The sequence below is a fragment of the Anser cygnoides genome, chromosome 36, assembly GCF_040182565.1.
Source record: "Anser cygnoides isolate HZ-2024a breed goose chromosome 36, Taihu_goose_T2T_genome, whole genome shotgun sequence".
NCBI classification, from domain to species: Eukaryota; Metazoa; Chordata; class Aves; order Anseriformes; family Anatidae; genus Anser; species Anser cygnoides.
Window position 1 is genome coordinate 1,572,732 of NC_089908.1, and position 12,674 is coordinate 1,585,405.

The 12,674-nt window shown below is 43.0% G+C and overlaps 1 protein-coding gene across 5 annotated transcripts in view; it reads right to left on the bottom strand.

The window, feature by feature from the left end:
* The window catches only part of LOC125179635 (ubiquitin-associated protein 2-like), a 127,887-nt gene that overhangs the window by 98,867 nt on the left and 16,346 nt on the right, over positions 1 to 12,674 (bottom strand). For all 5 annotated transcript variants that reach the window (XM_066986939.1, XM_066986935.1, XM_066986938.1 and 2 more), the window contains exon 2: positions 5,283 to 5,422. In XM_066986939.1, coding sequence (XP_066843040.1) covers positions 5,283 to 5,381 — 99 coding nt within the window. In that variant the 5' untranslated portion in view covers positions 5,382 to 5,422. The remainder of the gene's footprint in view (positions 1 to 5,282; positions 5,423 to 12,674) is intronic.

The following is a 12,674-nucleotide window of genomic DNA, read 5'->3' on the forward strand; positions in this document are numbered from 1 at the left end:
TGGGAAGCCCACGCCGGATCAGTTCAGAAAGGACTGCATCTCGTGGGAGGAATCCCACAGCACAGGGGATGAGAGTGACCAAGAAGGAGCAGGGAAGACAAAGTACTGTAGACTGACCACAACTCCCATTCCCCATGCCCAGGGGAAGGAGGTGGAAGAGTGCAGATGGGGGGAAGGAGTTTTTGGTTTCTTTCCTTTGTTCCTCACTGCTCTAGCCCTTTTCATCATATTTTCTCCCCCCTCCCCTTTGAGAAAAGGGAGGTGAGAGAGCAGCCATGGTGGAACACAGTTGCTGGAACACGGTTGCCCACCCAAGTAAAACCACCACAATTTGGTGCCTCTGTAACATTTCTGGACCACAAAGCTACACTTGCAGCTTCTCCAGAAGTTGTCAGACTAAAAAGGATGGATGCAGTAAAACGTAAGTCCTAATATATTATGGTTGCCCCACACAGAAAGCAACTCAATACCCACTAATGTCTCAGCAGATACAGCTACTCTTCATAGCATGGCATTTTTAGTCCACTTGAACTGGATTCCTATGAAAATGCCAGAGATAACTGTATGTTACATGATCCTGAACGTAATTTGATTTCTGCTCAAATAGAAAAGATGTCTGTCTCTTGCTGGAGAAGGCTGATATTGAAGAGCTAAGACCCAAAATGCGTGTTCATGTGCTGCAAAATATTTCTTCATTAAGAAAGGGACCACTTCATCCACTGAAATTCTTGAGTAAAAGGAGTCATCCCAGGCAGCTGACTGAACCTCACCTTCCAGAGTATCACTTCAGAAAATAATGACATGCTCTGAGCCTCAGGAGTTTGATTCAGCCCCACCCTGCTTTGCTGTTGGAGTTGACCACAAATACAAGCTCTGGAAAAGGTCGCCAAGTGCAAATGCTGAGAAGAGTCTAAAAATTATTCCACCATACACCATCAGCTGTTTATTTGCTGAGAAGTTACTGCAGCTGTCCCCCAGTTCCTTGAGGGAAGTAACATTTGTCACACAGAGAGGCAATGTTCCAAGACAATCAGCATTTGTAACATAGTTAAGCACACCTTGCTATTTCACATTTCCCCAAGTACCATGCTGACAGCTTCCTATGTCAGCTGGTAACACAGATGAGAGATTACCCTGGAGTTCCCAGCTCCAAGCCCTGTGCTACCCAGAGTACTACACCACCACAGCAGCCTCCCAGCCCTGCGCAAAGAAACCCTTGCTTGGTGTCCACTACAAGCTCAGATAACAAAGAGGAAACGTCCACCACATTCAGGACTCATGCCTTACTGCATCCTTTTGCAAAATCTCCTCAGGCCCACAGTAATTTTTGAACTCAAGACATTTCTTTTACAGATATCCAGAAAAATTCAGACAATATAATTTCTGTACAGACATGACCGCATAGTTGACCAGAAACAGGAAGCCATTAAGATTTATTAATGACTTTTTTGAAGTCCACATTAGACAGAAATGCATCAATTTTATAACAATGAGATGTCTGACAGTATCTTCAACTTTCCTGCGTAAGCAGAGAGCTTGGAAATTTGCTAATATCGATGCCAGTGGACTACACTCATACAAAACTGAAGACCCAAAGCAAAACCAAAGCTGTTTTTATTACACCAACACCAAACCATTGTCACAAGAAGTTGTCGCACCCCAGGAACTGGTTGTTCTTTGTTTTTTAAGGCACTATCATCATAATACTTTATTAACCTATAAAATAGTATAAAACATTACTCAACCTTACAAGACACATGATCTCTGCAGTGTTAGGGAAGGTTATTCTCAATTAACAACTTGGAACTCCCAGAAAAGAGAAATGTGCAAAACAAAAAACTAAGTGACAGTAATAGGCCCAGATCTGACAATAAAATGGTGTATTTATTATTCAGACACAATAGAAAATATCTGCAGTGTAATTTCTTACCCAAGGGAACTGAGAGAACTGGCGGAGGAATTGGCCAAGCTGCTTTCCATCATTTTTCAGCAGTCCTGGCTATCAGGGGAGGTCCCAGTCGACTGGCGGCTAGCAAACGTGACGCCCATCTACAAGAAGGGCCGGAGGGTAGACCCGAGGAACTATAGGCCTGTTAGTTTGACTTCAGTGCCAGGGAAGCTCATGGAGCAGATTATCTTGAGTGTCATCACGCGGCACTTACAGGGCAACCAGGCGATCAGGCCCAGTCAGCATGGGTTTATGAAAGGCAGGTCCTGCTTGACGAACCTGATCTCCTTCTATGACCAAGTGACACGCTTAGTGGATGAGGGAAGGGCTGTGGATGTGGTCTACCTTGACTTAAGTAAGGCTTTTGACACCATTTCCCACAGCATTCTCCTCAAGAAACTGGCTGCTCATGGCTTGGACTGGTGTACGCTTTGTTGGGTTAAAAACTGGCTGGGTAGCCGGGCCCAAAGAGTTGTGGTGAATGGAGTCAAATCCAGTTGGAGGCCGGTCACTGGTGGAGTCCCCCAGGGCTCAGTGCTGGGGCCGGTCCTCTTTAATATCTTTATCGATGATCTGGATGAGGGGATCGAGTGCACCCTCAGTAAGTTTGCAGACGACACCAAGTTAGGTGCGTGTGTCGATCTGCTCGAGGGTAGGAAGGCTCTGCAGGAGGATCTGGATAGGCTGGACCGATGGGCTGAGGCCAACTGTATGAAGTTCAACAAGGCCAAGTGCCGGGTCCTGCACCTGGGGCACAACAACCCCAAGCAGAGCTACAGGCTGGGAGATGAGTGGCTGGAAAGCTGCCTGGCAGAGAAGGACCTGGGAGTATTGGTTGATAGTCGGCTGAATATGAGCCAGCAGTGTGCTCAGGTGGCCAAGAAGGCCAACAGCATCCTGGCTTGTATAAGAAGCAGTGTGGCCAGCAGGTCTAGGGAAGTGATTGTCCCCCTGTACTAGGCTCTGGTGAGGCCGCACCTCGAGTACTGTGTTCAGTTTTGGGCCCCTCACTACAAGAAGGACATGGAGGTGCTCGAGAGAGTCCAGAGAAGGGCGACCAAGCTGGTGAGGGGTCTGGAGAACAAGGCTTATGAGGAGCGGCTGAGGGAGATGGGGTTGTTCAGCCTGGAGAAGAGGAGGCTCAGGGGAGACCTCATCGCTTTCTATAGGTACCTTAAAGGAGGCTGTAGCGAGGTGGGGGTTGGTCTATTCTCCCACATGCCTGGTGACAGGACGAGGGGGAATGGGCTAAAGTTGCAGCAGGGGAGGTTTAGGTTGGATGTTAGGAAGAACTTCTTTACTGAAAGGGTTGTTAGGCATTGGAATGGGCTGCCCAGGGAGGTGGTTGAGTCACCATCCCTGGAGGTCTTTAAAAGACATTTAGATGTAGCCCTTAGTGATATGGTTTAGTGGAGGGCTTGTTGGTGTTAGGTCAGAGGTTGGACTAGGTGATCTTGGAGGTCTCTTCCAACCTAGATCATTCTGTGATCCTTAAATAACTGAAATTATGATCACTGTGATATGACAATGAAATCTCCACTTGGGAAAGCAACATTCGTCTAGCTTCAGAAATCAGTGGTGATTAAACAGTACTACATATTTCTGTTGATCTCTAAAGCTTAACTAAGCAGGAAGGCACATCTGATCTCTAAAGAAAAGGAAGTATGGTGCTGTAAAACATAATTGCTGTATATTAGCCATCTTCTCCATTGAATTGACCAAATTAGTATTCATTATGCATGAAGTAGAAATAATAGATGAACAAAATGAACAAAGGGCTAAGACCAACTGTTTAAAACCACTGAATCACAGGTTGGAAAGGTTCTCCAGTAATACTGAGGGCAGGTCCCATCAGAGAAACAGCCTGGGGCCAGGCAGAGATCCCACCACCTCTCTAATCCTCTTTCCACTATTTGACCACCTTCACAGTAAACTGTTCATTTAACATATGGAATTTCCAGTGTTCCAACTTGTACTATTGCTCGTTGGGTCCCACGGACTTGTTCACCTTCAGGTTCCTCAGATAGCCTTGAGCCTGGTCTCCTGCTACGGTGGGGGAACTTCATTCTCCCAGTCCCTGCCTTGAGATTGTGTGGCTTGGGAGTTGTGGAAAGGGCAACTACCAGTGAAGATTGCAGCTAAAAGTTGAGTACCCCAACCTTCTCCATGTGAGTCATAGCCAGGACCTATCTCATCAGGGGTGGTACAGTCTCCTGTATCTTCCTTTATGTATCTGTAGAAACCCCTTCTTGTTTTTCTTCACATCCCTGGCGGCCAAGTTTAGCTCTAGCCGTGCATTGGTTTTCCTAATCTGGTCCCTACACTCCTGGATGGTACCCCTGTAATCTTCCCAGGATGCATGTCCCTGCCTATGCATTTCTTTTTTGTGCTTTAGTTTGGTTAAGAGGTCACCCTGCTCACTACCCTCCTGCAACCTTACTTATTATTAAAAACAAAACCGAATTCAACTTCACCTACTGAAAGTCACTTTCTAAATCCACACATTAGTATGAATCACCAGTAAGCAAAACACTGCAATGCATAGAGATGAGGGCTTGAGCTCACATAATACTGTATAAAACAGGAAGGAAGCCTCTCCACATTGAAGATCAGCCTTGAAAACGATGAAAGACCATTTCCCAGGGGAGCACCTCTAGACTGATGCATTCTCTGCCAGCAGAGAACTGAGGCAATTCTTGGACTGAGTCCAGTTTTGGAGAAGTACTTGACAAGAGAATGAGTTGCCTGAAGCAGAAACATTTTGCACTCTCTGTAACCCAGATAAGCACACAACTTAACTACTCTGCTGCTGAAAAATCAAGACAATGAGCTAATCTCAGATACTCAAAAATACTTTTTAATCCACTGATGATCTTCACTTCGCTTTCTGTGGAGACACTGCAGGCAATTCTGTGACTTACAGATACACTGAATCATGCTGTAGAACACAGCACATATCTAATAAAGCTTTTCCAACCCACCCAAACACCTGTATCAACCTGAGATCTTCTAGCATCATGAGACTAGCACACAGAGGAAGAAAATCTGAGGACACCAAGGTCGCAGAACAAAAATCCTGACACAACCATAGGCATAGAATTCCTCACTGATGGGAAATATCACTGAAAAACAATGCTCGTTTAGAGAGACAAATACACAAGCAAATTAAGGCTGTGGTAGATTACTAAACAATTGAAGTGAGATTTCAAAGATACTCTTCCAAAGTAAGTCTTTAATTTTTCCATCTTTTCTTAGTTTTTACTGACTTGTGGAAGAAATGCATATCATTACATGCTTACTTTGAATTCAAAGATGATTATACAGTGGCACATACCTGTACTACTTGTTTCTGTTGTTGTATTGGCTGTGTGGTTGAAATTTGCATTTTGTCCCGAGTGCCCCGGGTACGTTCACTGCCCACCGAAGTCATCATATACAGTATATACAAAACAACGTATGTACAAAATAGAAAATCTGAAAGAAAAAAAAGCATGAGTTAAGGCATGGCTCTGATTGAATACCCAGATAACATATAAATGCAGTAGCTTCAGCTTTATTTGCCTTTACCAGAGTTTCTGGTAAAGGCAAGATTCCTGAGAAAGCAGCTTAAAAATTCTATTATTAGATTTATCACACAGTCTTTAGAGTAAGAAGAGGGAATAGAGTGGATAAAAAAAACATTCTTATCAGCTGACAGTGGTCTGTCTAGATCTGTACTTGCAGACTACATCTCCCAGATTTTTCTGGGTCTTTAACGTAGACTTTATCTGCTACTCTGCTGGGATTCCAGCTCTGGCTGTAGGACTCCTTCAATTTCTATGATCTCTCCTGTCCTGTTTTGATGCCTGGAATTTCACCACACTCGTACCCACTCAGAACACTAATGCAAACATCATATTCACAAACCAGACTGTTCGTCTCTTCCCCATCATTAAATCTTTCCTACACATATAAGGAGGTCACTGCCAACACCCACTCAACTCCTCATCCCTCATTTGTAAGAGAAATGCCAATCCTTGCCTTTAAATCCAGGCTCTGTAGACAGGGTTTGTGTTTTCTGTTCTCCCTCATACTAACAGAAACCATTTACCAAACTACCCATTACTCTGCTTTAAACATACTTTTGTTGCAGGTGTTCATAAAAGAAAAACCCAGCCTCCCTACACACACACCAGTGCTGTCTTGTCTGAGGCAGTCAGCTTTCATTTCAATTTATCCTCCGTCACTAAAAACACTTGGGGGAGTAAGAAATTGCTTTTTTTCCAATGTTTGTATGGCACCTAACATAAAACTACCTGATGAATATATGGCTTTTAGCAGCTCTGATAACTGAAAATAGATCTCAGAACAGTTATGGTCAACTGCCAAGTTTCTGTCCCCGTGACACTGGGAAGTACAACTGCAAATTTATGGAACCAAAGACAACCTGCAAGTGGTGCCACCCAGGCAGAAGACACACAAAGCTGCAAAGTCTTTTTACTGCAGCCCCAGCACACAACCTGGCAGGGCAAATTGCTCTGGCACAAGTTTGGTATTGCCGAGCTCAGGGCACGATAATGCTCAAATGAAAACTGAGCAAACCACTGTGATTACACAGACAAGGATGTGTTCAGTACCAAACTGGTCACTAGCCTTCAGAAGTGGTATGTATCCAAAACTTAAGTTGCAACAAGCTGCCACTGTTCAAACACTGATCCCCAGTGCTCAGGAACCTCACCTAGATATCAAAAAGACAATTAACCCTGTTATGATCTTCAGTTCAGAAATATATTTTTGTTGGCCAAAATTGAACACAATTCTGTGTGTCTTTTTTTAATGTGATAGTTAAACCATTCAACAGAACCTGAGGAAAAAGTTATTTCCATGACCTCTTACATATTTAAGAAAAGGCCTGCCTTTACCAGGAACCAACTGTAGTATGATCTGAACAGGAACACAGTGTTTCTCCAGCTTCATGAATACCTTCACCAAAGCCAAGCTGTTTCACAGTCCCTTCGGGTGGTCTAACTTGGGTGTCTGCAAAATGCCTGAACAAACAGGCCTTGGGAGCACCACATTTTGACAGCCAGACACGGTCGAAGAGTGGTAACTCAAACTCCTGACAAAGTGTTTGACAGAAAGCAAAATATTAAGTAGCTGTGGACACGCTCTGAACAAGTTCATTTATCTCAGGATCTCTGCTCACAGCTGTCCAGTGATTTTAAACGTGTTCACAGAATCGTCTAGGTTGGAAGAGACCTCCAAGACCACCTAGTCCAACCTCTGACCTAACACTAACAAGTCCTCCACTAAACCATATCACTAAGCTCTACATCTAAACGTCTCTTAAAGGCCTCCAGGGATGGTGACTCAACCACCTCCCTGGGCAGCCCATTCCAATGCCTAACAACCCTTTCCGTAAAGAAGTTCTTCCTAATATCCAACCTAAACCTCCCCTGGTGCAACTTTAGCCCATTCCCCCTCGTCCTGTCACCAGGCACGTGGGAGAATAGACCAACCCCCATCTTGCTACAGCCTCCTTTAAGGTACACCACATCCACAGCCTTCCCCTCATCCACTAAGCACGTCACTTTGTCATAGAAGGAGATCAGGTTCGTCAAGCAGGACCTGCCTTTCATAAACCCATGCTGACTGGGCCTGATCGCCTGCTTGCCCTGCAAGTGCCGCGTGATGGCACTCAAGATAATCTGCTCCATGAGCTTCCCTGGCACCGACCTTACAGACTGTCCTCTGAGTCAACAATCACTTTGTCTGCTTGGTAAGTGATGCTGACTGGACTTCCAATGCCTTCAGGATGACTTAATTTTATATACACTAAAAATGACCTTCAGTTTTGATGGTCAGTTTTGTTTTTAAAATCAGTCTGCTCATTACAGTTTGAGTCTAGTAAGAATGAGAATGAGACAACCCTCCTGAAGAGGATACGACAGCAAGCACTAACCTCTCTGAAAGCCAAGCTAGCATTTCCAAATAAGATTATGATCACACTATGTTTTGCTGAGAAGTTGTAACTCCACTGGATCTAAATTTGTTCATCATTTCTGAATTAAAGTCATGTTTGCATAGATTGTGGTACCTAGAACTTCTAACATATTTCAAACGCTAATTTCTCTGCTCTCACTAGACAGAGCTCCTCAAAATATTGAGATCCACGTTCTGGACATGACTGAGGCACATGCACACTAAAAAAACCGAGGTTTTTATTTGTTTGTGAAGCACATGTTTACGTGCAGCACACACTTTGATAGCCAGAAACGATGTGGATCCAGAACAGAACTTTTTTCCTCCTCCCTTCACACACTGTGCCATGGCTGTTTGAGCCATGTTTGTTTTTCCAGAGGAAAGAATACTTGAAGGAAAAACAAAGGCACAGAAATGTTTGAAACACTCCTGAAGGTGTGCAGCAAGGTCAGCCTGCCAAGAGGAACAGACAGTCTAAGAATATAATGGGATCTTTAAAGCAGATCCTAACCTTGCAGCCCATGGCAGCAGCACCAGGTCTGAAGATCCCATCAAGCCAACAAGGACATGCTATAACCCATTTCAGACAGAAAGCATCCATTTCAGATGCAAACTACCCTTAAAAGCAGAACCAACAGCTCGATACAAAGAGGGCAGGAGAAGCAAAGCTTCAAGACGCCCCCTTGGCAGCCGATCCCACCAGCAGCAGGGCAACATCATGCCACCAGCAACTGGAGTTTCAAGCACTGAGTGGGGTATTATTAGTTAACGAGATAGGGCTCAACACAAACATTGCCTTGCTCGCACAGCAGTTGTCATAGCAATGAGTAGGGTATTACAAACAGAGGAACTTCATTTTAACTGCTGATCAAACGAGGAAAGAAGATTTGAGACAAAGACAAATCTCAAACATCTGCTTAATAAAGATCAGGAAAATGTTCAGAGCAGCAGGTGTTTCTGCTTCCATGTCAAGGTCTGGCTCCGTTCAGAAGCCCCTCATCAGCAGTTAATGCTTGACCTTGTAAACACATCGCAACTCTAGTAAGCAGCCCAAATAGCTGTAACGTGCCTCTATTTCTTCAAAATAAACAAAACAGACCCCCCCAAGCACGAAAGGAGCAGAAAGCCTTGAAGACCTGACTTCCCAAAACTGTCACGTAAAGAAAGTAACCACACTTGCTTTCTTGACAGTTAAAAAAAATGCTTGTTTATATCAATGGAAAAAGGCTTACAATCTAGTGCCTCCAGAGGAAGACTGTCTTTACATAAAGAAAATCAAATAAGTTTACAGAAAAAAGTAACAGAATTGTTCACAGCTACGTTTAACTTCTCAAGCACTACAGAATTTAAAACTAAGCACTTCCACCTAAAGCCAATAAGTAGACTTAGAAATTAGAAGAAAGTCTTTTCAAAGAAAAATCATCCCAAATGTTGTCTGTACAGCAAGCCTATACAGATACAACAGCAGATATATTATTGCATAGTAAGTCACCATCAGACTGGTGATGGAATGACAACAGCTATTCTAGCACCCAAAAGGGGAAGCTAAATGTTGGTAACTCAACACCCAACTTTTCTAGGACAACCAAATCCTAGCCCCACACATCTCCACACAAGTGGCATTCAACAAGTTGCATTTTGGCTTTGGGTTTTTGAAAGAAAGGAAGAAGGCAAAGAATCAATGAATAACCACATTATCAGTGCAAAAAGCAGGTTTATGAAGCTATCATAATGCTTTCTTTAAACTTTTGTTCAAGTTTCCCTGGGCAAGAAACCTAGACTCCAGAAAAGTCAGAAAAAAAACTCGAGATGCACAGAATACCAATCCCTCTGACAGTGCGGCAGGCCCCGCAAGGCACAGTAAGTCTGTTGCTGAGCATCCAGGGACAGGCCCAGCACTGCAATACCACCCAACTTTCGAGAACCCTTCTGAAATTAAATACTCACTTCCATCAGCTGAACAAAACATTTGCAGTTTCAATTCTTTTCCTAAGGCAGTCTTGAGAAAGTTATTTTCTTGATTCTGGACACAGATCTGTGATAAAGAACACTGCAGAAATCTGCGTGAACACCTTAGAAGCATGATTGCTTTTTTATGCTCTAATCACAAAGCTACTCAGTCAGGAATTTTGTGCAACGACAGGGCTGGAAAAAGGCTGCAGGACACTGCTTTATGATGGCATGACTACCATACATGTACAATGAGGCCAGATTTTATTGCCACAGCAGTAGTGTGACATGAGCATGAGGAAAAAGCGTGGGGATAAAACTGGCTGCTAAGCGTTGATTCAGTGCATTTCCCTCAAGTGCTATTGTCTGAAGAACTTCACTACTTTCAGTATGGCTTGAAAGGGGAAAGGAGTTTGCTAGAGTCAGATGTTCCTCAGGAAGAGTGCTGATTACTCAGGGTCTGTACTGCCCCAAGCCAACAACACCAAACCTGAGCTCGTGGATCCTGAGAGGATTCGTGTCTCATTTTACCTCCTCCTGTGGTAAATCAGAAGAATATTGATGGCCAGGAGTAGACCATCACTGGCAGACCACAGGAAACAGAAGTTGTACTCTTTTACGTTTTACCACAAGATGAGGACTGTTGGGAGTGGCCAGCTGTCAGCCCAAGTACCACCAAAAGCCTAACAGATACAACTCCAGTTGTCATCTACCCTCATCTGTTCACAAAGCTTGGAGAACAGGCAGTTGCATACCAATACCCACCTTTCTTAAAAACCACAGAGTTGTTTGAAATTACTATTCTGCATCCTGCATCAGACTCAGTAAATTTATAATTAGCTAAGAGCACACCCCGATCTACAGAAGTCAATCGCTCATCACCAGATCAAAACAGAAAACTCATTTCAAGGCTTAGTGTTCCTAAGTGTTATGGAAAGGAAGACAGAAATATAGGAATAGGTGCTACAAATAAAAGAACAGACAGCACTTTTTTTGGAAGAGATAAGTGCTCAGTCCTCCAAAGACTGGAGATGTGCAAAGGCTACTCACATACCTGGGACTGCTCCAAAAAGACTCATGTGGTAGGGGCACTGAACAGGATATGTTTTTCACCAGCAGAGCAGGTTTCAGTCATGGAGTTAAGTAATACCATTAATATATTATTAAAAAGCTAATCTCATAATATTCATCTTTGCTATTATCCTAGCGTCTCTGCCTAACAGATGCTGTTTTACATTTTAGTATGTGCTGGTGATTATCCTAGCTTTAATAAAAATCTGCCAGCTGCATCCAACAAACATCAAGTGGACTTGTCTTCATCATTCCTTTATAAATATTCAAACTTCAGAAGCAACAAGCGCCCTTATTCATACAGAAACTTTTGAAGAAGAAATCGACATTACCCCAAATTCTCATGAATTAAAGAAAAACAAGACAATCATACTAAAAAAAAAAATCAGAAAAAAACATGATCGACTTCTGTTCAGGACTTTATCTTTCATGCAACCAAGGTAATCTTCAGACTGCTAAAAAAACAGGTATCAGAACCTACCCAGCCTCATTGCTGTCAGAGGACAACACTCACTAGTGACCCTGAAGAGCCAAGAGGCACAGAGTGCCCTACAAGATTCAGATGACTTGACCCCATGTTTCAGGTATTGATTACCTCCAAAGTCACTGCTTTCATCTTCTGTTGCCATTCTGCTAGAAGAATGCCATTTAAGACAGCAACTGGCTGGGTTTCCACAAACAGAAAGAATCAAGTATTGTTCCCTGCCCTAATTATTTATATGGGATAACTATATTTATCCCATGCTTGTAAGGATTTGCAAGATGCATTAGTTATCAGCAGTTACCATTGGCTGTAATGAAGCTTTAAGAAACGACCCAGAAAGACTTAATCGCATGTTATTTCCCATCTAAGTACCACTCTGAGGTCTATCTGCACCAGACAATCTTACTAGACCATAGCAAAGACAAGACCACAAAATGGGATAGCAGCAAGCTCACTTCTGAAATATGATTTTCTGCTGAGAAGTATTTTAAAGTAGGTCCTTCCCTAGTATTTTAGGACCTGAAGAAAAAAATTAAATTTCCTGTTATCTTTGATGGAAGAACATAATTTCTTGACCTTTACCATATGAACAGCTCTTATGTTAACCCTCTCTACAAACTAGAAGAAAAATCTATTCCCTTCACTGACCACACCACACATTCATCCTCTGCTCTCCTACTTTTAGCCTATGAAAATAGCAAAAAATAATGACTAAGTCAATACACAGCATACTCACTGTTCATTCCATCGCTACTACATTTGGCAGTGAAGAACCAACAGTATTTAAAATCTCTTTATGCCTGTTTCTCTGGGTTTGTCCCCCACAAAAGAAAAAAATGCAACAGGGAAGAAATAAAAAAAAGTAAACCCCCCTGATGTTTTCTCTAAGTTTCCTGAGTAATGGCCAGTAAAAGAGAACCGTATCTTCAACTTCACACAAAGAAGCTGCTCACAGAACAGAATTAAAGCCTACTCACCCCCTGCAATAAACACTCAGAGACTGAATTATACACTGCATTACTGGGAAGCCTGTAAAAATTAACTAGTACTTGACAAAATAAAAGCTTTATTGCAACTGAGGAAAAAATGAACTGACAGGTTTGTCAGGGTTGAAAATCAGACATTTTCACAACGAGAGCCCACCCCTCCCCTCTTCCTCCTTTTTCCACCTTTTATTGCTGAGTGTGACATCATATGGTATGGAATATCCCTTTGGTTGGTTTAGGTCAGCTGCCCTGGTGATGTTTCTTTTCTCACTTC